The sequence below is a fragment of the Pongo abelii genome, chromosome 18, assembly GCF_028885655.2.
Source record: "Pongo abelii isolate AG06213 chromosome 18, NHGRI_mPonAbe1-v2.0_pri, whole genome shotgun sequence".
In the NCBI taxonomy this organism is placed as follows: domain Eukaryota; kingdom Metazoa; phylum Chordata; class Mammalia; order Primates; family Hominidae; genus Pongo; species Pongo abelii.
This window is the reverse complement of record NC_072003.2, coordinates 55,817,108-55,839,623: the sequence shown is the minus strand read 5'-3', so window position 1 is coordinate 55,839,623 and position 22,516 is coordinate 55,817,108. Positions and strand designations below refer to the sequence as shown.

General features: G+C 46.3%; 1 protein-coding gene and 1 non-coding gene across 2 annotated transcripts; both read right to left on the bottom strand.

Annotated features, from left to right (window-relative positions):
• Window positions 1-13,039: 13,039 nt before the first annotated feature.
• Window positions 13,040-13,101, bottom strand: LOC112129457 (U7 small nuclear RNA). The gene has a single exon (XR_002911859.1). It is a non-coding gene; the product is annotated as a U7 small nuclear RNA (small nuclear RNA).
• Window positions 13,102-18,571: 5,470 nt separating this feature from the next.
• Window positions 18,572-22,293, bottom strand: MT4 (metallothionein 4). Its single transcript, XM_024233831.2, has 3 exons — window positions 22,207-22,293; window positions 19,701-19,766; window positions 18,572-18,687 (listed from the first exon to the last, which is right to left on the bottom strand). Exons 1-3 carry the CDS (start codon window positions 22,235-22,237, stop codon window positions 18,596-18,598), a joined length of 189 nt encoding a protein of 62 aa, XP_024089599.1. The 5' UTR covers window positions 22,238-22,293; the 3' UTR covers window positions 18,572-18,595.
• Window positions 22,294-22,516: the final 223 nt, after the last annotated feature.

The following is a 22,516-nucleotide window of genomic DNA, read 5'->3' as shown; positions in this document are numbered from 1 at the left end:
AGGCCGAGGCTGGCAGATCACCTGAGGTCGGGAGTTCGAGACCAGCCTGACCAACATGGAGAAACCCCATCCCTACTGAAGATACAAAATTAGCCGGGCGTGGTAGCAGGCGCCTGTAATCCCAGCTACTCAGGAGGCTGAGGCAGGAGAATCACTTGACCCTGGGAGGCAGAGGTTGCAGTGAGCCCAGATCGCGCCACTGCACTCCAGCCTGGGCAACAAGAGGGAAACTCCATCTCAAAAAAAAAAAAAAAAAAAAAATCTGGATGTGGTGGCATGCACCTGTAGTCCCAGCTACTTGGGAGGCTGAGGCAGGAGGATTGCTTAAGCCCAGGAGGTTGGGGAGGCTGCAGTAAGTAAGCCTTATTGCACTACTGCACTCCAATCTGGGTCACAGAGCAAGACCCTGTCTCAAAAAGAAAAGAGAGCCTAGGTAAAATAAGATTGATCAATGTTTATATGAATATAAGGGATTTGGGTGCAAAATGAAAGGAAAAGAGGTCTAAGCTGCCAAGGAGAATCATTTGTGACTGAGCAGGGTAGTGTGAGTGAGAATGAGACCCTGAGAAGTGGAGAGGAGAGAGGTCATTGCTCCTCAAAAACGAAGGCCATTCAGGGGTCTAGATGAAGTTTGGAGGGCAGCAAAGAAGGGACCAGAGCTGGGAGAGGACCTCTGTAAAAAGCATTTTAAAAAATGTTATTGTGAAGTGTGTGAGTGTCACTCTCTCTGCTGTCCCTCTGAGACTTTCTGAAAATCTTCCTTGCTTGCTAATGCTTTCACAGAAGGGGTTGTGTTTCGGGGTACATGGAGTTGAGCATTAAGATGGCTCCCAAGGCCAGTGGCTCACGTCTGTAATCCCTATGCTTTGGGAAGTCAAGGTGAGAATCACTTGAAGCCAGGAGTTTGAGACCAGCCTAGGCAACATAGTAAGACCCCATCTCTACAAAATAAATAAATAAAATAAAAATTTAAAAAATCAGCCAGTAGTAGTGGGGAGCATATGTACACCTAGCTACTTGGGAGGCCGGGGTGGGAGGATTGCTTGAGCCCAGGAGTTTGAGGCTGCAGTGAGCTATGATAACACCACTGAACTGTAGCCTGGATGACAGAGCAAGACCCTGTACTTCCCCTGCAAAAAAGATGGCCCCCAAATGAAGGCAAGGACAGAGGAGGTGTTTGACAAAGAACTAGTCACACTGGAATAACCCAATAAGGAAATTCATCCTGAGATGAGAATTTTTAAAGCAAAGCCTGCACTGGGCAGGGCGAGAGCAGCTGCATGCTGTGCTACCACAGGAGAGGGGTACCCAGGCCAACCAAGGCTAACCAAGGTTCAAAATAGAGCCTTGTATGGAGAGTCAGAGGCTGTATTCAAGTGTAGGCTCTCACACGGACAGTGTAGGTTCCAGCCACTGGACAGTTGGAATATCAGATCTCAGAGTTCGCCAACTCTAGCATCAGCCAGTCATCTGTTTCTTTGCTTTCATTTTGCCTAAGGGCACTCTGGCCTCTAACTTCTTTGCCCTAGGCCCTGAACCTCAGGGTTTCTGTATCTAGGACCTTCACGCTTGGGATGCACTCAACCGAAGCTGCCTCCCCCGCAATCTCCCTCAGGTCTCTCAGATTTCTTTGGGGTTGAGGCTTCAAAGCTGGCATAGCAACCTCCTTCCTGCCCCAAGGGTGGCCAAGATATTGAGGGGTCTGAAAACCACAGCACCTTTCTGATACCCCCTACCCCTCATCCTCCATGTGGCCTTCAGTTCTCAGCTTCCATGAGGAGCATGCCGTGAAGTTCTATCACCCGGGAGGTCCCTTTCTCCCCTACCTTTATCCTTTCTGACCCCTTGTTAATTCTTACATTTCGAAGTGGCCAGGTGCGGTGGTTCACACCTGTAATCCCAGCATTTTGGGAGGCCGAGGCAAGCGAATCATTTGAGGTCAGGGGCTTGAAACCGTCCTGGCCAACATGGTGAAACCTCGTCTCTACTAAAAATTCAAAAAAAATTAGCCAAGCATGGTGGCAGGTGCCTGTAATCCCAGCTACTAGGAGGCTGAGGCAGGAGAATCGCTTGAACCCAGGAGGTGGAGGTTGCAGTGAGCCGAGATCTCACCATTGCACTCCAGCCTGGGCGACTGAGCGAGATTCCATCTCAAAAAACAAACAAACAAACAAACAAAAAACAGCTCAAAGTTATTTTGTCTATGTTTCCATAGCGCGTGATTCTCCTTCCCCAGATAACCATGCAAGTCACTCCCTTCTTTCTTTACTTCTAAGTCTTTGTTCACATCTGCATTCTTTGTGAAGCCAATCATGATCACACTATGTAAAATTGCATGCCTCGATGTCCCAGTACTTTTCATCTCCTTTACCTTGCCCTATCTTCCCTTTTTCCATAGCATTTAACATTTGCAAGCAAACTAAATAATTTACTTATTTGTAATGATTATATGTCGTCTGTCTCTTCCTGCTAGAATTTAAGCAAGAAAGAGCAAGGATCATTGTTTTTGTTCACTGGTGTCTCTGAAGTGCCTATAACAGTGCCTGGTACATGGTAGACATTCAGGACACATTTACTTGATGAGCGAATGAATGAATGAGTCTGAGGTCATGCTAGTTGAGTTTACAGTGTGACTCTGCCACTTAATAGTAATATGGCAGCCAGGCATGGTGGTGTGCACCTGTAGTCCCAGCTACTTGGAAGGCTGAGGTAGGAAGATCTTTTGAGCCCAGGAGTTCAAGGCAAGCCAGGGCAACATGGCAAGACCCCATCTCTCTCTAAAGCAAACAAACAAACACCATAGCAAGTTACTAGCTAGGTCAACTTAACATTTCTGTGCCTTGAGTTACTCAATGGTAAAACAAAAATAATAGTAATAGTAATAATAGTTCCTGCTTAATAGATTTGTCAGGGACTTGAATGGGATGGCACTGGGAAAAGACTTAAAGCAGGGTCCTCACCACATTGGTTCTCACCCTTTACAAATGAAGAAGTCAGGCGAGGACTCTGCAGGGAGCCTGGGTTCCTAAAGCTCCTGCTTGACACCCAGTCTCATGGTTGGCCTCAGCTCTGTGCTTCCTGAAACACAGTCACCTGTGGCCTGTAATTGATATAGTACTGCAGACATCAACAGGGGCCACCTGAGTCACAGACATCAGTCCTCAGTCGAGACTTTGCACCCAATCCTAGAGCTTCCTGGCAGAAGGGAGTTCACAGAAACTTTTACTTTTTCAATTAGACTGGCGCCAAGAGGCAAGACCAGTAGGCTGAGGGGTGCAGATCACTCAAGGTCACACTAAGGGATTTTCCATTCCCATATGATCCCCAGATGATCTCAGAAAAAAAGCAAGACCCCCAGCAAGTCTCACACCCTGACTGAAATTGGTCCAGTGCAGGATTAAGACTATTGCATCACTCTCAAAGAGTTTCCCAATTTACTACCCTGGGACTGAAAAATTGGCTAGGATTTTAGGAGCCTGGGCATACAGTACACAAAAAGAGTTTGCAAATATGCAAATCTACAAATAAAGTCATTTCTTGGAGAGATCCGGATTTATTATTAGAATGAATGTTGAATGAACAATTTTGTGCACAGGGCAGCTGAAGCTAGAGAAAAGGCAGGGGTCTAGAAGTCCCGTGGTTTCTAGTTTCAGCTTGTCTAGTAAGTGGTGTAGTGAACCCAAGGAAGCCTCTCCCCAGTTTGTGCCCCACTTTTCACATAGGTTGACCAGATGACTGCTAGTGGCTACTATGGACAATGTCTTCCGCTTGCTGGGAGTTTACCACATGCCAGGTACCATATAGAGCACCATGGGGAGCTAATCTCATGTTATCTCACTGACTCCTTCACATATTATCTCGTTGACTCCTTCCAGTTATCCTTATGGTAGGCATTGCTAACTCCCTTTTGTAGGGGAGGAAATCGAGGCTCAGATTCAGTGGCTTGTCCTGGAGGCAGACCCTGGACTTAAATCTAAGTGCATTACTCCTCAGCCTGCCCTGATGTCTTTAATTCAATCCATATGAATTCTAGTTATTAGGCATGCTACCCGCCAGGCTCCTGGATAGTTTATAATGCTTTGATACCCCAAGCAAACTTTACGGAATTGCGGAATCTTCATCAGCAGCAAAGAAAGTCATCCTGCCTCCTCTCTCTACCGACAAGGCAGGTCCTCGACCTCTAGAAATGCCCCATTCAGGCCCTACATGACCTGCACCAGTCCTGACTCAGCCCACAGCCTGGCCTGTGATAGTGTATGTGGTTTCCCACACAAGAGGACATCAAAGCACTGACTTTAGGCCAGGCGCGGTGGTTCACGCCTGTAATCCCAGCATTTGGGAGGCCAAAGCGGGTGGATCACTTGAGGTCAGGAGTTCGAGACCAGCCTGCCCAACATGGTGAAACCTTGCCTCTACTAAAAATACCAAAATTAGCTGGGCTTGGTGGCGGGCATCTGTAATCGCAGCTACTCGGGAGGCTGAGGCAGGAGAATCACTTGAACCCGGGAGGCGTTGCAGTGAGCTGAGATTGCATCACTGCACTCCAGCCTAGGTGACAGAGAGAGACTCCATCTCACAAAAACAAAAACAAAAAAACAGAACAAAACAAAACAAAACACTGACTTTAGACATCTCTGTGAAGGTAGATTCTCCATTCTAAGCAGATCCTGGCCTGGACCAAGTTCCAGCCCACAACAACGGGGTCCCAGCACTTATCTGGAGGAGACCAAATCTCTGAGCTTAGTGCAGTCACTGTGAGCCACAGGAACTAGCTTCTGGGGGCCTACATTCTTTTAGGTCTTTTGTGATGTTGTCTTCCCAATTTTCACTGGATCACTGATGCTCCGAGATCTTGCCCTCAAGTTGGCAAAATGCCCCTCCTCCCCTGTCCTATCCTTTGTGGAATCCTAATTAGGGAAAAGGAGTCAGACTGGTGGGACCAGAGAGAACAAAGAGATAAAGCAAATAAGCTCTAGGTCTACCTTGGCCCAGGACATACAGCCCTCCCGTGCAGATAACGTACATAACTCACAGACTTCCTGCTTACCATTAAATGCCTCAATTTATCAAACACCCCGCTGAGGAAAGAATGCAAGTTAAGCTCCCTGCTGCATTGGTGTTATCAATCGGCCCAAGTTCCATTCTATAAAATCTTCAGAAAGCCTTTGCTTCCTTGCAGTCGGTTCCTCTTCTGTTGGTTTTGCCAGTTGCTCCCCGGCAACGTATTTTCCTACCTTCTTTAATAAATCTGCCTTCCTTTATCTATAACTGTCTTGGTAAATTCCTTTACCCCCGCATCCCTGGCCCAGATAGCTGTCGCTCACCTATGACATCCTTGCCCCACTTACACCAGGGTTTGAGTAGGGATCCTGAGATTCTTTCTGAAAACTCATCCCATGAGTACCATCTGCCTTATTTTAGCAGATGAGGAAACTCAGAGACAGCATAGATTTTGTCCAAAGTCACACAGCAAAGTTGTAATGAAGCCAGAACCTGAACCATGGCTCTTGACTCCAAGCCTGATTCCACTGGTCTAGCTTCCCAGAGTGAGATGATTGTATGAAATAACCTCGAATCACATTAAAAATTATTCTCTTTTCAGTTCTTAATGAATCTTCCTGGTTGCTCCAAGGAGAGACTCAGCTTGGAGCTAAGATGTCTTCAGTGCCTCTCCTTCTGTCTCTCAGTGCCCAGCTTTTCTCTCTCTCTCTCTCCCTCCCTCCCTCCCTCCTTTTTCCTTGAGACAGGGTCTTGCTCTGCCACCCAGGCTGGAGTGCAGTGGTACAATCATGGCTCACTGCATCCTTGACTTCCTTGGGTCAAGTGATCCTCCCACCTCAGCCTCCTAAGTAGCTGGAACCACAGGTATACACCACCATGCCTAGCTAACTTGTGTGTGTGTGGTTTTCGGAGTATTTTGTTTGTTTGTTTGTTTGTTTTGGTAGGGTCAGGGTTTCACCATGTTGCCCAGGATGATCTGGAACTCCTGGGCTCAAGTGATCCTCCTGCCTCAACCTCTTGAAGTGCTGGGATTACAGGCGTGAGCCACCATGCCCAACCCCAGCTCCCCTTTTTAATAGAGAATGGGCTGAAGAGTCAGGAAAGAACAGGGGAGCCCCACCATACCACAGTACCTAGCTAGACATTTAATAACTTGGCTTTATGTTCTCTGTATTTGTCTCCATGGTTACCTCCTGCTTATGGCACATGATTCAGCGTCTCTTCTACAGTAGTGATACGAGATTTCCTTTTAAAAGAAATTTCAGGCCGGGCACATTGGCTGATGCCTGTAATCCCAGCACTTTGGGAGGCCAAGGCAGGCAGATCACTGCCTTGATCAGGAGTTTGAGACCAGCCTGGCCAACATGGTGAAACCCTGTCTCTACTAAAAATGCAAAAATTACCTGGGTGTGGTGGCGCATGCCTGTAATCCCAGCTACTCAGGAGGCTGAGGCAGGAGAGTCACTTGAACCTGGGAGGCAAAGGTTGCGGCGAGCTGAGATCTTGCCACTGCCCTCCAGCCTGGGAGACAGAGTGAGACCCTGTCTCAAAATAACAAAACAAAAAAAACCCTACATATCCTTTTAGGCCCTGCTCAAATGCCACGTCCTCCAGGAAGTCTTCACTCCTGCCTGCAGCCAGCTGTAACCTCCCCTCCTTGGCACTTCTGTGGGGTCTTGTCTAGATACATTCTCCCCTACAGGAGAGGAGACAAGACATTCTGACATCTCCAAGACAGACTCTGAGGTCCCTGAAGTTGGGGACTAAGAGGGATGATTCCTTCCCCTCCCCACTCCTGTGCTTAGCAAAGTTCCCTGAGTACCTGAAATGTCCTTTGAATGTTGAGTGAATGAATGCCTGTGAGAACTGAGTGAGTCTGACTTTGGGCTAATTCTTTTTGTGGGACCCCTCGAAGGTTGAGTCATGAAGAGTCAGGCTTAGTTAAATACGGAGGCATGAAGTTACCCTGTAGCCCCCACCATCCTGCTTGGCTTAAAAGAGTAACATGGTGGTGAATTTCATTTCAGACCACAAACATCTATTGAGCATCGTCTTAATCCAGACTTTGTGTTAGGAATGCCAGATACAAAGATTAGTAAGAAATTTCCTTCTTCAAGAACCCAGAGCCTGGGTGAGGAGAAAGCTGCTTAATAAAAGATCAACACATGGGCCACGTGTGGTGTCTCACGCCTGTAATCCTAGCACTTGGGGAAGCTGGGGCGGGCAGATTGTTTGAACTCAGGAGTTCGAGATCAGCCTGGGCAACATGGTGAAACCCCATCTCTACAAAAAATTAGCTGTGTGATGGCACGTGCCTGTGGTCCCAGGCATTTGGGAGGCTGAGGCAGGAGATCCCTTCAGCCCGGGAGGTCGAGGCTGCATTGAGCGGAGATCATGCCACTGCACTCCAGCCTGAGTGACAAAGTGAGACCCTGTCTCAAAAAAAAAAACGAAAGAAAGAAAGAAGAAAGGAAAGAGGGAAGGAAGGAGGGAAGGAAGGGAGGGAGGGAGGGAAAGAGAGAGAGAGAAAGAAAAGAAAAAAGAAAAGAAAAGAAAAGATCAAAATGCTGCTAGGAGTCTGCATAGTAGATTGGTAGCACCCACACCATTTTACACAAACTGGTATCCCCTCTCTCCCTTCCTAATTATTAGCTTCCCAGGTGCAGGAACAGGCATCACTGCCTTCTCCCAGGAATGACTTCGGGGTGTCAAAGATCCCTCTTACACCTCATTTATCTCAGTGGTTCTCAGCAGTGGGTGGTTTTGCCCCCAGGGGTCATTTGGCAATCTCTGGAAACATTTTTGATAGTGGTGGGGTTTCGGGGGCAGTGGCGCTACTGGTGTCTAATGGATGGAAGCCAGGGATACTGCCAAATATCCTAAAATGCACAGGATAACCCCCCAAAACCAAGGCTCATCTGGCCTCAAATGTCAATATTGCCAAAGCTGAGAAATCCTGCTCCACTTTATCGTGTAACAACCCTGCCTTGATTTTTAGCAGCTCAAACATGTAGGGAAAAGAGCCAGAGAAATCAAAAGACCTGCTTCGCAATCCCGGTCTCATCGCCCGGTCTTATCGCCAACTTGCATGTTTGGCCTCTATCAAATGCAGAGTGTCATGAGCTGCCCCTGCCTCGTCGACAAAGGTGTTTGGGGGCTCAAATATGTCACATCGAAGGAGGACACTTGGGGAAGTAATTTTCAAGGGAAGGTGGACAGTAAAGCTGGGCACAGAGATGGGGGAATCCTCCATTTAGCCTATATCTCTTGTCGTCAAATGGCCCAACTTTTCCAAGAAGGTTTCAATTCCAAATATTCTATCCTTTCCTTGTCTTCAAAATTAAATTTGATAATTCATGTCATCTATGCCTCAGATCTTAAAAACACCTGGGTCTCCACCTGGGTCTAGCTCTTCTCCCCAACTCCTCCTCCTTCTTTGTTGATTGTAGAAAATTCTGGAAAAAAATGAAAAGTACATATATAATCCCCTTAAATATAAAATTAGAAGCCCACAGTACATGCTGATTTATAAATGACTTTCTTCCTTGCTTATCAGTAGATTGTGAACATCCATGACATGAATTTCACTTCTATAATTTTATTTTAATAGATTTACTCCATAATTGACTTACCCAGTACCCTACTTTGAGACACTGTGATTGTTTCCAAATCTTCACTATTATAATTCATGCCATGATAAACATCTTGGGAGCATTTGTATGTGTATATTCATGGTTCTTTTTTTCTTTTCCATACAACATTTCTTAAAGTAAAATTTCTGGCTCAAAGAATACATACCATTTTTTTTCCTTTTCAGAATGTATTTATTTATTTTAAAACATGCTACTTCAGAAAATTTTGGGAAATTCTAAAATACAGAAAGAAGGAAAAGTAAAAATTATCTTTTACTGTGATCTGAACACAATCCCTGTTGACATTTAGTATAGTATATTTTGTATTCTATGTGGCTTCTTTTTGAAAAACTACTGCATAACTAATTTATGGCCTATTATCTGTTTAGGTTTTGCTATAACCATTTTCTGTGTTTTTTCTTTTTTTTGGAGACAAGGTCTCACTCTCTTGCCCAGGCTAGAGTGCAGTGGCGCGATCTCGGCTCACTGCAACCTCTGTCCCAGGGTTCAAGCGATTCTCCCACCTCAGCATCCCCGAGTAGCAGGTGTGCACCACCACTCCTGGATACTTTTTTTTTGTATTTTTTGGTAGAGACAGGGGTTTCACCATGTTGGCCAGGCAGATCTCGAACTCCTGACCTTAAGTGATCTGCCCGCCTCGGCCTCTGAAAGTGCTGGGATTACAGGTATGAGCCATAGCACCCAGACTGTTTTTGTTTTTTTAATAGTCTTAGCTTACTTGAACATTTTCATGGACTTGGACTTTAGGTTGTTTCCAGTTTTTCACAAATGTAAATAGTACTGCAATGAATCTTTTTGTGAGTAAGGTTGTCTTTCTCTTTTTTCAGACAGGGTCTCACTTTGTCACCCATGCTGGAGTGCAGTGGTGCAAACATTCGCAGCAGCCCTGACTTCCTGGGCTCAAGTGATCCTCCTGCCTGATCCTTGCAAGTAGCTGGGATTCCAGGTGCGTGCCACCATATCCAGCTAATTTTTGTATTAAAAAAATTTTTTAATAAATATTTTGACAATTGAGATGGGGTCTTGTTATGTTGCCCAGGCTGGTCTTGAACTCCTGCGCTTAAGCGATCCTCCCACCTCGGCCTCCCAAAGTGCTGGGATTGTAGGCATGAGCCACCATGCCTGGCCAATTTTTGTATTTTTTGTAGAGATGGGGCTTCACTCTTTGCCCAGGCTGTTCTCAAACTCCCTGGGCTCAAACAATCCACCTGCCTTGGCCTCCCAAAGTGCTGGATTACAGGCGTGAGCCACTGTGTCCAGCCTTCTTTTTCCTTCTTTTCTGAATTTGTGGTGACCTCCTTAGAATAGGTTTCTAGAAGTAAAACAACGGGGTGAAGCAGGAGGAATGTTTTTGTGGTTCTTTGATGTACTCATATTGCCAAATTATTTTAAAAGCCCACGCCTTGTGAATCTGGGTGATTTGCACGTTGTTATGGCCTGGTGAGCCCTTGGAGAGCTTGTCCTGATTTGTCCTCCCAGCAGCCATGTCTGAAGGTCCCAGGATTTTTCTAGGCTCTCTTGGGCCCCAACAGCAGCCAGAGTGAAGTGAGAACATCCGCCCTCCAAACGCAGATGATTCCTGCTGCCCCGTCTCTGGGTCTGGAGCGCCCCCTACAGCCCACCTGAGGACCTTGCCTTCCTGTCCTGTGATCTGAGCTCCTCCTCCCTCCTCACCACACCCTCCTCTGGCCTCCACCCCAGTCCAGGTATGGCCTGAGCAGGTGCAGAGTGGGTCACAGCTTTTCTGAGGTTGCCATTGTCCCTTAGGCAGTACAGGAACACAAGCCATGACGTGTCAGCCTCCTGACACAGCACTTTCCTGCTCTAGGCTGCTCTGACATGAGAGAGCTCTTCTTTTTCTTGACCTAAAATCTGTTTCTTTGGTGTTTCCTCTTAATGCTCAAGTGTTATCCCTCAGTGCCACACGTAGCTGCTCTGCTCACTTATCCCTGTGGCCCTTCTTCCCCTCCATCTCACCTTCCCTCATGGCCTTCAAGCTTCTCCACCAGCTAGTTCTGCTTGAGCTTGGGACAAGGTCTCTCACTTGCTTGAGTCTCAGTTTACCTCACCTGTGGAATGGACAATAATCTCTATCCTGCAGAGTTATTGTAAAGATTCAAAATCATACCAATGAAAAGCCTGGCTCAGATTTTTGGCTCAAGATGAGAGGCTGAGCACATGGATTTTCCTCTCCACCTCCTGAATATACACTGAAAGAAAGTAAAGAAGGATAAAGAGGGAAAAAGAAAAACCAATAAAAGAGCTGTGTTGGGGGAGATGGCTTGGACAGTACATCAAGAGATTAGAGATTTTACCATTTCTGGAATACTGGAATGAGTTAAATCACATTTATGGGTAAACAGGAGTAGAGTAAGCCACAGCTCAAATCAGGAAGTGCGGAAGTCTATAGGAGATTTTGGGGTGCTTTGTTTTGTTTTGGTGGGGTGAGGTGAGGCCAAGAGAGCAGAAAAGGAAGGAGGAGTAAAAACCAAGATGGCAGCTAATAGAAGGTCTGGCTGTAGAACTGACATGTGTTTGTCACACTGACCTCCTTACCACTATTTTGGGCAGCCCCACCATTTTCCACCAGGCAGAGACTGCAAGATTTTCTCTGAAGAAATCGAGTAACCAGCCTAGGAGGAGCCAGGGCTTCCAGAGGCGGGTCCACCCCCCAGAAGATGGCCCTTCTTGTTTTGACCCCAAGGGGTGGCCAAACTCGGCTACCATCTCCCCACCTGGGCATGCTAAAACCAAGCTTGCCAGTCAGCAAACTCCGCTAACCCACAGAGCCTGCTTTCAGCTCAAAGAAGCAGAAATAATTCAAGGAAAACTTGAATTATTATTCATATATAATATGAATTATTATCCCTAGGTCAGAGTATAAAATCTGGCTTATAATAGGAATTTAATAAATATTTGTTTAGACCTCCAAGAAAAGAGAAAACAATAAGAAATTAAAACCCTTTAACTCATCAGAGTGATTCAAGAAATAACTCCAGGCTGGGCGCGGTGGCTCAGGCTTGTAATCCCAGCACTTTGGGAGGCAGAGGCAGGTGGATCATCTGAGGTCAGGAGTTCGAGACCAGCCTGACCAACATGGAGAAACCCCGTCTTTACTAAAAAAGAAATGCAAAATTAGCCAGGCATGGTGGCACATGCCTGTAGTCCCAGCTGCTCAGGAGGCTGAGGCAGGAGAATCGCTTGAACCTGAGAGGCGGAGGTTTCAGTGAGCCGAGATCGTGCCATTGCACTCCAGCCTGGGCAACAAGAACAACAGTCTGTCTCAATAAAAACAAAAACAAAAACAAAAACAAAACTCCACTCATAAAATAAAAACAGAATATTATGGTGAAGAGACATTCAAAGAAGAAGAGGCCCTTATATATTTAAGTATAGTTGACAAAATTTTTAAACATCAATGAAAGTACTACAAAAAGTACTTTTCTAATGTCTCACTTAAAAAGGTGAAAGAGAGAGAGACACACACACACAGAAAGACAGAAATAGATGCACACTAAAGGAAAATATTTTGAGACATAGAGGATTGATCCAGGGAAACCAGTAACCACTGATAGGAGTTTTAGAGGAGAAAATGGAATGGAGGGGTGAAAATTACTAAAGAAATAATCATTTTCCAAGACTTTAGAGGAAAAAAGTCAGTCTTCAGAATGAAAAGGCCTAGCAAACACAGAGCATGTTGAATGAAAAAAAGAACATTCAAATTTGGACCCATACTACGTATCCTAGAGTGCCAAGGATAAGTTAAATACCCAAAAGCTTCCAGTGAGAAATAAAAGGCAGGTAATGTTGGTGTTCACAACAGCAACACCGAATCTCAGAAGACATGGAGCAATGCCTTCAAAAGTGCTAAGAGAAAATGATATTGAACTTAAACTTTGATATCCAGTCAAACTGTCAGTAAGGCATGAGAGAAAAATAAAGATATTTTCTGACATTTAGGGACTCTGAAGTTTCTCCAAATTCATCCTTTTGGTAAAACATTGCTTGAGGATGTACTCCAGCAAAATGAAAAGGAGTCCAAGATAGAGAATGATAGGGGAATCCAAGATGCAATGGTTCTAAACTAGGAGAGCAATGAAAATACATCCCAGAATGACAGTTGTATAGCAGATCTGGAAACAAGTCAGTGAATATTAGATCACTCGACAAATAGTGTGATTAAAAATGGAATTATCTTAATGTTAGAGTAAAAAAGACATATCTGCCCATGTGCCTATACAAGGGGGAAAAAGACAGTTGAAATGCCAGGAAAAACATAAAAGTCCTGTAAGGAAATAATAGTCCAAATTGTAAGCAAACTAAAATGTGACCTGATTCTGAGCAAATCTCAGAAGAGAATATTCTTCTTTCATTTCTATTTTTTTATGGGTTTTCTGGTGAGAAGCAGAAAATCTGCTAGACAAATTCTAAAAGAGCTTAACTTCTTTCTCTAAGTGGCACACATTTATTGATACGGAGTTACATATTCTTCTTTGTGGATCCATTTATCCTTGGCTCTCCAGTAAACAGTACTTACATAATCATAATATTGTAAAAATGATTGATTTATTTGTTTATTATTATTTTTTAGAGACAGGCTCTTACTCTGTCAGGCTGGAGTGCAGTGGCATGATCATAGCTCGCTGCAGCCTCAAACTCCTGGGCTCAAGGGATCCTCTTGCCTTAGCCTCCCAAAGTGCTGAGATTACAGGCATGAGCCACCACATCTGGCTTTAAAATTTTATTTGACATTTTATTTCAAATTTTATTTTATTCCAAATTTCATAACAACTTAACAGACAGAGCATGGAAGACTTATTCATGATTATACAATATATCAGATTGCTTTTAGCTGAACAGTGGCTGAAACCATAAATAGGGGTTTATTTTTCTATTGTTATGAGGCAGCCAGAAGTGGTCAGCCCAGAGATGCACATGATTAAGAAAGCCACCAAGATCATCTACATTTCTCCATCCAGCTTCAATGTCCTGTATTATTTAATTTCTTTCTTTCTTTCTCTTTCTTTCTCTCTTTTTCTTTCTTTCTTTCTTTCTTTCTCTTTCTTCCTTTTTTTTTTTGAGACGGAATTTCACTCTTGTCACTATGACTGGAGTGCAATGGCGGGATCTCAGCTCACTGCAACCTCTGCCTTCCAGGTTCAAGTGATTCTCCTGCCTCAGCCTCCTGAGTAGCTGGGATTACAGCCACGTGCCACCATGCCCAGCTAAGCTTTGTATTTTTGGAGAGACAGGGTTTCACCATGTTGCCCAGGCTGGTCTCGAGCTCCTGATCTCAAGTGATGCGCCAACCTTGGCCTCCCAAAGTGCTGGGATTACAGGCATGCACCACCATGCCCAGCTAATTTTTATATTATTAGTAGAGATGGGGTTTCACCATGTTGGCCAGGCTGGTCTTGAATTCCTGACCTCAGGTGATCTGCCCACCTTGGCCTCCCAAACTGCTGGGATTACAGGCCTGAGCCACCACGCCCGGCCTATTTAATTTCTTAAGGATTTAATGAAATTTTATTAAATGTTTTTATTAAAATAAAGTGATTCATGTTCTAGAACTTTATGTTCATCCAGTTGAAATATTTAAAAATTCTATCTACATATAGAAAGGTATATAGTACATATTTATGTATGTCTTAGTCAATTCAGGCTGCTATAACAGAATGCTATAGACTAGGTGGCTTAAGCAACAGAAATTTATTTCTCATAGTTCTGGAGGTTGGAAAATCCAAGATCAAGGCACAGACACATCTGGTGTCTGGTGAGAGCCCATTTTCTTGTTTATAGGTGGATGTTTTCTGGTTGTATCCTCACATACAGTGAAAAGAAAGATCACTTGATCACTTCATGCCTCTTTTTTTTTTTTTTTTGAGACAGGGTCTCACTCTATTGCCCACCCTGGAGTGCAGTGGCAAAAACACAGCTCACTGCAACCTCCTCCTCTGCCTCCTGGACTTAAGCAATCCCTCCACCCCAGCCTCCTGAGTAGCTGAGACTACAGGTGTGTGCCACCATGCCTGGCTAATTTTTGTATTTTTTTTAGAGATTTTTTAGAGATGTTGCCCAGGCTGGTCCTGAACTCCTGGGCTCAAGCAATCTGCATGCCTTGGCCTTCCAAAGTGCTGAGATTATAGGCATGAGCCACTGGGCCTGGCCCATCTCTTCTTATGAGGGCACTGATTCTATTCATGAGGACTCTGCCTTACAACCTAATTACCTCCTAAAAGCTCCTCCTCCAAATACCATCACATTGGGGATTTAGGCTTCAACATATGAATTTTGGGGGTACACAGACATTCAGTCCATAGTATGCATATCTGTATATTTATCTATAGCTATAGCTCTATCTACACCAATTTAAGAGTAATATGATTTTATATGAATAATATGAATTGCTTAATATTACAAAACATTCCTCAGTTGCCTTGTGCAGCTTCTGCAATTAGCATAAAATCATAAATATTCTGGAAACACAAATTGGAACACAAAGAAAAGCAAGAAAATGGACAATTCACATCATGGGAAATGATGGTGTGACATGAGAGTCTGTTGCATTCATGCTTTTTGAGGAGGATTTGATGAGTTTGTTAATTTGTCTTTTTTTCTAATTTCTACACTTAAATCCTCCCTGTACTTTGAAGACAGTGTCTATGTCCGACATCAGCATTGGTACAATCTATAAAACCATCCTGGCATTCAAATATCGTCACTCTTTGTTTTGAGGACATAGAGCAAGAGATGGAGAAGTGTTTCCCCAGGGCCTGAACAGTGTTAGTAACCAGAGAAGATGTTTAGGATTACTTGATCACACTGTAATGGCAGATACAAGATCCTGAGTGACAGGAGCCCCAAGTATTCTTTAATGCGGGCTTCCCCAACCCCCAGGCTGCAGTACTGCTCTGTGACCTGTTAGGAACCAGGCCGCGGGGCAAGTGAATGTTACCACCTGAGCTCTGCCTTCTGTCAGATCAGAGGTGGCACTGGAATTCCGTTGGAATGAGAACCTTATTGTAAACTGCACATGCGAGGAATCTAGGTTGTGAGTTACTTATCAGAATCTAACTACAGTTTCATCCCAAAACCATCTCGCCCTGTCCCACCGTCCATGGAAAGGTTGTCTTCCTTCGAAACTGGTCCCTGGTGCCAAAAAGGTCGGGGGCCGCTGCCTTAACACATTTGTGTGCTTGTGGTGTATTTGCTCTCTAAAGTACAAGGCCCCAGGCAAAGACTCTTCGAGCCTGGGTCTGGGGCAGCATTGCTGCAGCCTCCTCTCTACCTCATCCTTATCGCATAGACAAGAGCATGGCCTCTGGGTCAGGCAGACCTGAGCTCGTTCCCAGTTCTGCCCCCTGGAAGTCTTGTGACTTTCAGCCATTGACTTTCCTGGAGCCTCAGCATCTCCATCTGCAAAGTGGGGGATCTAACAGGATCCTATTATCTAACAGGATTCTCTTCCAGGGTTGTTAGTGCAGGCCTGCCCCTAACACTTGCAGAGCCTGGGGCAAAAGCAAGAATGGAGGCCTAGGTGCAGTTCACCCCCTGCTTTTCCCACACTGACTTCTCCACTCTATGTAGACATAAAAACTCATGTGTCCTATCTCTATTCACACATCCTCTCATCTCTGAATACCTCTGCCCTTGGCCATCCTTCAGGCCCAGGAGTGTACAGACTGATGGCATGGTGCACCTTCGGGAAGGATAGACTGCTGGGAGAGGGGGCCTACGCAGACCCTAGAACTAGCCTTTGGGGTCCCAGGTACTCAAAGCATTGTCTAGATGGTGCTAGATGGGGGACTTAGGGGAGGAATGAGCATGAGTTCTAGTTGGACAGATCTCCTGGGACCCTCGGACTCCTCTCCTGTGGGGAGGAGGAAGACCAGGCCCTCTAAAGCAGAGGGCCCAGAGCAGGGCCCTGGTTATCTGGCTCTGAGGTGGTCCTGATAGTGCACAGTCCGTGAGATGATGTTTATAAACTGCTTAGGACAATGCTTGGCACTTACTAGGTGTTGAACACATATTAAGTGCTCAATAAATATTAGTTGTTAATATTATTGTTATTAATATGAGAATCTGAAGGCTGAATCTCCCTTTCAAGGATGTGATGGGAGTAAGTGAGATCGTGCAGAAGTACTGACTCTAAAGGCATTTGGATGAGATGAGTTGGCATCCCAGTGGGTACCGAGGCCGATGTTGCAGGGTGAGTGTCCAACCTGCTTGCTGGAGGCACAAGGGACTGTTCTGCCCCCTGGAAAGTATAAGCCCTTGCGTTGTGTCCTTCTCAAGGTGCTTAAGAGTTCTGCAATGATAGAGAATGACTTGGTAGGGGCATTTTCAGAGATCAATAAACAGAAGCCTAGGATAGGCTGTAGCTCTGCTAAAATCCATGTTAATGGGGCACTACTATGCGCAGATTCTATGCTACAGTTTCTCTCTACAACTCTGTGAAGGACACACATTTCACAGATGAGGAAACTGAGCCTCAAAAGGTTAAATGACTTGGTCAAGGTCATGTTGCCAGGGAGGGGTAGAGTGTCTGACTCCCAGGGCCAAGCTGTTTCCATTGCACTATGATTCTATGTCTAAGGCACAACTCGCGGACAGAGGGTGAAAACCTTCCTAGGGAAGCCCCAGCTAAGTTCCAAACAGGGATAATGACAGTGTGGATTATGAAAGTGATCAGTTCCAGGAAGCATGCAGTAAATCCTGCTAGCTGAGCCCAGCCCACCCTGGGGCTGCTGTGTGACCTTGGCAAAGGCTCTATTCTCATCCACTCCTATATCTGATGGTTGCTTGACAGAGGCTGGTGGAGAAGGAGGCCGCTCTGGTCTCTGATAGGCCCTAGTTCAGGCCCTTGATGGCATGAATGAAAATGATCTCAGAGCTTGGGTTTGTCTTCAGCTCTGTTGAGGATGGTGGTGTGGGTGACAGCTGGAGATCACCCCCAGTCCCCAGTGCCAGCCTCCAGGGACTTCAGCTTTCTAAGCTGTTTAGCTAAAAAGTCATCTCCTAGGGGGTCTGCTTAGGATGCTGTTTCTGCACCTCATCTTCTTCCTGGTTCATGCCTTCCAGGTCATCCAGTCCTAAAGACTGATCCAAATAACCAAACCAGGGCAGCTAATGCCCTCAATGTCTTGACCTTGGAGATTTCCTTTAGATACACACAGCCTCCATTCATGACTGATTCAGTGCTCAAGCCCATTAAACAGCCACGTTTGCACAATGAGGCATTCTGGGCTATGCCAGGAGAGCCTGGCCAAGATTAGGTTACCCACAAAGCGGATCCTGTACAAGTAGTTTCTTTGGGTGGAGATTCCAGAAAGCAATGGTGGGGAATTGGGGAGGTGAGGCAAGGAAGGAGGCCACTGTAGGTTACATTAATGAGCAGGTTACTGCTGTGAGCTTTTGAAGCTCAGTGCTTCTAGAGGCTTCTGGGAGACAGCATAGAATGAGTCTCAGAGTTGTTCCTTTTGAGGGGTAAAGATGCTGGGATATTTACCCACCGACCTACACTTGTCATTGGCTAAGGGCTGTTCCCAGTGACTTTATCTCCCCAGTACTCCTGGCCTGCCCTGTGCATGGGTCAAGCAAGCTTGTGCAGGGAGAGAAAGCCTCCAGGCAGAGTCGTAGGACCTTGCAGTAGGCAGCCACCTGTCACAGGTACATGTGTGTGGTGGTTACAGGATCTGCAACAGAAGCAGCCCCTTTTGGTCCTGCTGGATTAGGGTAAAACAATGCTCTGAGCCACCAGACAACCAAGAGTGAAAACTTTATTGCCCCAAGTACTTTACATGAATGTGACCAACACCACATTTGGGCAAATATATAAAAAACACAACCTATTGTACAATTATTCCACCTTCTCGATTCATGCACTGTATAGACACTTCCCAGGTTTCTCTCCTTGGAAGGGGTGGCACGACGGATGGGTTTCACGGGCAGCAGCTGCACTTGTCTGAGCCTCCTTTGCAGATGCAGCCCCGGGCACATTTGGCACAGCCCGGGGGGCAGCAGGGACAGCAGCCTGAAAGAGTCAGGAGATGCGCAGATCCGCTGTGGGTCAACAATCCCATCTCACCACTGCCCATCCCACCACTTAGAGGAAGTAGGAAAAGAGGGGTGTGTGCATGAGGTTTCAATCCACATTAGCAAAAATGCTGGGACAGGAGGTTGAGGGATGTTAGAACTGGAAGGGATCCCAGGGACCATCTAGAGTCTATCAGAAGCCCACAGAAGGGAGGGGGTTTGCCAAGGTCATGAGACAGTGGCAAAGGCAAGACTAGAACCTAGAGCTCATGACTGCAGGCCAGTGCTGTATCCCTGTTACCACTGGGAAGGACAGAACCTCCCCTCAGTCCTCTTCCTGCTCCAAACACTATGGATGCCCTTATCCCTGGGTGGGCTGCAGCCATGGAGAGCTCTGCCATAGGTCTCTACATGGTTCACATTTCAGATCTCTCCCAAATGGGTAAAAGGCATCTAGACCCCCTTCCACCAAGCCCTAATCCACCATGGCTGGAGGATTGAGGATGGGGATTGGATCTTTCTTTTCTTTCTCTTTCTTTCTTCCTTCCTTCCTTCCTTCCTTTCTTTCTTTCTTTCTTTCTTTCTTTCTTTGCTTCCTTCTTTCTTTCTTTCTTCTTTCTTTCTTTTCCTTCCTTCTTTCCTTCCTTCCTTCCTCCCTTCCTTCCTTTTCTTTTTTGACTGAGTTTCACTCTTGTCACCAAGGCTGGAGTGCAATGGCGTGATCTCCACTCACTGCAACCCCTGCCTCCTGGGTTCGAGCAATTTTCCTGCCTCAGCCTCCCGAGTAGCTGGGATTACAGACACCCACCACCATGCCCAGCTAATTATTGTATTTTTAGTAGAGATGGGGTTTCACCATGTTGGCCAGGCTGGTCTTGAACTCCTGACCTCAGGTAATCCACCCACCTCAGCCTCCCAAAGTGCTGGGATTACAGACGTGAGCCACTGCACCTGGCCTGGATTGGACTTTTCTAACTCCCAGCCCATGGTGCCCCCAGTCACCATACTCACTCTTCCGACACGTTTTACAGTTGCAGGTTGTGCATTTGCAGTTGTCTCCACACAAGCAGATTCCTCCTAGAAGACAGGACAGAGCCACCACAAATGTGAGGATGGAGATGGAGTGGGGAACATAAGGCATGATGCCGACTGTCAGAGTGGCAAGGCTCCTGGGCTGTCCTTGGGGACTAGCTGGACAAGAGGGTGACAAGGCTGCTGAGCATCACCTCAGTGTCAAGGACCATGCAATAGTCCACAGTCACAGGCCATGGATGGGAACTGGCATGGCTGCATCAATCATGCCTGGGATAACTGTAAAAATGCAGATTCCTGGGACCAACCCTTGAGATGTTCTGATTCATAAGTCTTGGTGGCGAAATGGAGTCCATATTTTTTGAAAAGCACCCCAAATAATTCTTATGTACAATAAGAACCAACAGACGAGACCAGCGTTTCTAAGCCCAAGGTTCCTCTGAGTACTATCAAAGCCTTTCACACCCTCTTGGCTAGGCACAGTGGCTCATGTCTGTAATCCCAGCACTTTGGGAGGTCAAGGCAGGGTTGGCCAACATGGGGAAATCCCATCTCTACGAAAAAAAAAAAAAAAAAATTAGCCAGGTGTGGTGGCAGACACCTGTAATCTCAGCTACTAGGGAGGCTGAGACATGAGAATCTCTTGAACTTGGGGGATGGAGGTTGCAGTGAGCCGAGATCGCACCTCTGCACTCCAGCATGGGTGATGGAGTGAGACTCTGTCTTAAAACAAACAAACAAAAACCCCTTTCACACCCTTGTCACCTTCACAAGTCAAGATGAAAACTGTGAATGGTTTAAGAAAGGTCAAGGAACGTCAGTGAACTCAAAACAAGAGCCACAGAGCCACACCTTGTTTTGTTTCTTCCTTTCCTTCCTTCCTCCCTTCCTTCCTTCCTTTCTCCCTTCTTCATTCCTTCCTCTTTCTTTCTCTTTCTTTCTTTCTCTTTTTCTCTTTCTCCCTTTCTTTCTCTCTCTTTTCTCTTTCTCTCTCTCCTCCTTTCTCCCTTTCTCTTTCTCTCTTTCTCTCTCTCCTTCTCTCTCTCTCTCTCTCTCCCTTTCTCTCTTTCTCTCCTTGTCTCTTTCCTTCTTTCCTTCCGTTCTTTCTTCCTTTCTTTTGACAGGGTCTTGCTGTCACCCAGACTGCAGTGTCATGGTGGGAACACAGCTCACTGTAGCCTCAAGTTCCTGGGCTCAAGTGATCCTCCTGCCTCAGCTTCCTGAGTAGCTGGGACCACAGGCACGCACCACCACACCTGGCTAATTTTTTAAAGTTTTTGTAGAAGCAGGGCCTTGTTATATTGCCCAGGCTGGTCTCAAATTCCTTGGGCATAAGTGATCATCCTGCCTTGGACTCCCCAAGTGCCAGGATTACAGATGTGAGCCACCACCTTGTTTTTATATCATAATGATCATCTACACTTAAAAAAATTATCCCATTTTTCATTTTGAGTTTCAAAATGCTGGAAGCTTCTGCCTCTTTTGCAAGTTTTTGGTACAGAGATGTCCTGTTAAGGACAAGGGAGTCTTGTGAGACTTCATTTTCTTTCTTTCTTTTTCTTTTTTTCCCTTTTTTTTTTTTTTGAGAAAGGGTCTTGCTCTGTTACCTAGGCTGGAGTGCAGTGGTGCAATCCTAGTTCGCTGCAGCCTCGAACTCCTGGGCTCCAGTGATCCTCCCATCTCAACCTCCTGAGTAGTTGGGACTAAGGTGCACACTACTACGCCCAGCTAAGTTTAAAAAAAATTTGTAGACATGGAGTCTTGCATGTTGCCCAGGCTGGTATTGAACTCCCGGCCTCAAGTGATTCTCCTGCCTCAGCCTCAAAGTGCTGGGACTACAGTTGTGAGCCACAGCACCCAGACTTGTGAGACTTCTTCATACCATTTCCATGACTGTAAAAGCCCAGGATGGCTTTGAACCCTGATTTCTCTCCTGGCCAACATGCTCCTGTGGAATTAAGCAGTTTCAGAGTCTCAAGAGTCCACATAAGTTAGGGGAGTCCACAACTCTCCTGACATCTGCAGGTGCTTAATGGTTTTAGCACTTTCATAGCAGCTCTGGGATGTGGTTGGCTGGGAATAAGGAACATCAGTCTACAGATGAGGAAACTGAGGACCAGAAAGAATAAGCGCCAGGGAGGGGACGGCAGCAATGGACCCAAACCAGGTTGCCAGGTTCTGGACCAGAGCTCTTCTCCTCACCCTGGTGGCTGCCCTTAGGGGCCAACGCTAGAAAGACCAAAGTTTGCATGTCCCCCTCTCAGCCATTCCCTGAGCCAGGATATCGATTCTAGAAAATCAGGCTGGGAGCCAACAGAGAGTGGGAGCTGCCCCACAGGTGGCCAGTCCACCTGTTGGCTCCCAGGACGAATCCCATTGGTGGCTCCTAATCGGAGGGAAGAGAAGTTTTCATCAGGGACCTGCAGGCTCCCTGTAGGAAGCTGGTCCAAGGTTCCCAGACCCCAGGGAGGGCTTCTTTACTCACCAGACATACAGACACATTCCCTGGGGTCCATGGTCCAGGTGTCCGAAAGGCTCCAGTGCTGTCACAACTGGGGAAGGGAGGCTGAGTGAGCAGCAGCCAGAGGCTCCCCATTTATAGCCATATGGGTGTAGTCTGCAGCTCACCCCACCTCTCCCTGGGGCCAGACGCCCTGCACACGGCCCAGCCAGACGCCTTGGGCTGGGAGTTGGGAAGAGCAGGCAGAGGAGGGCAGAGGAGAGGCCGAGCAGTACAGTCATTTGGGTGGCTTTTCACCAGGGCTGCAGGTGGCTGCACCCACCTCACCTGCCCA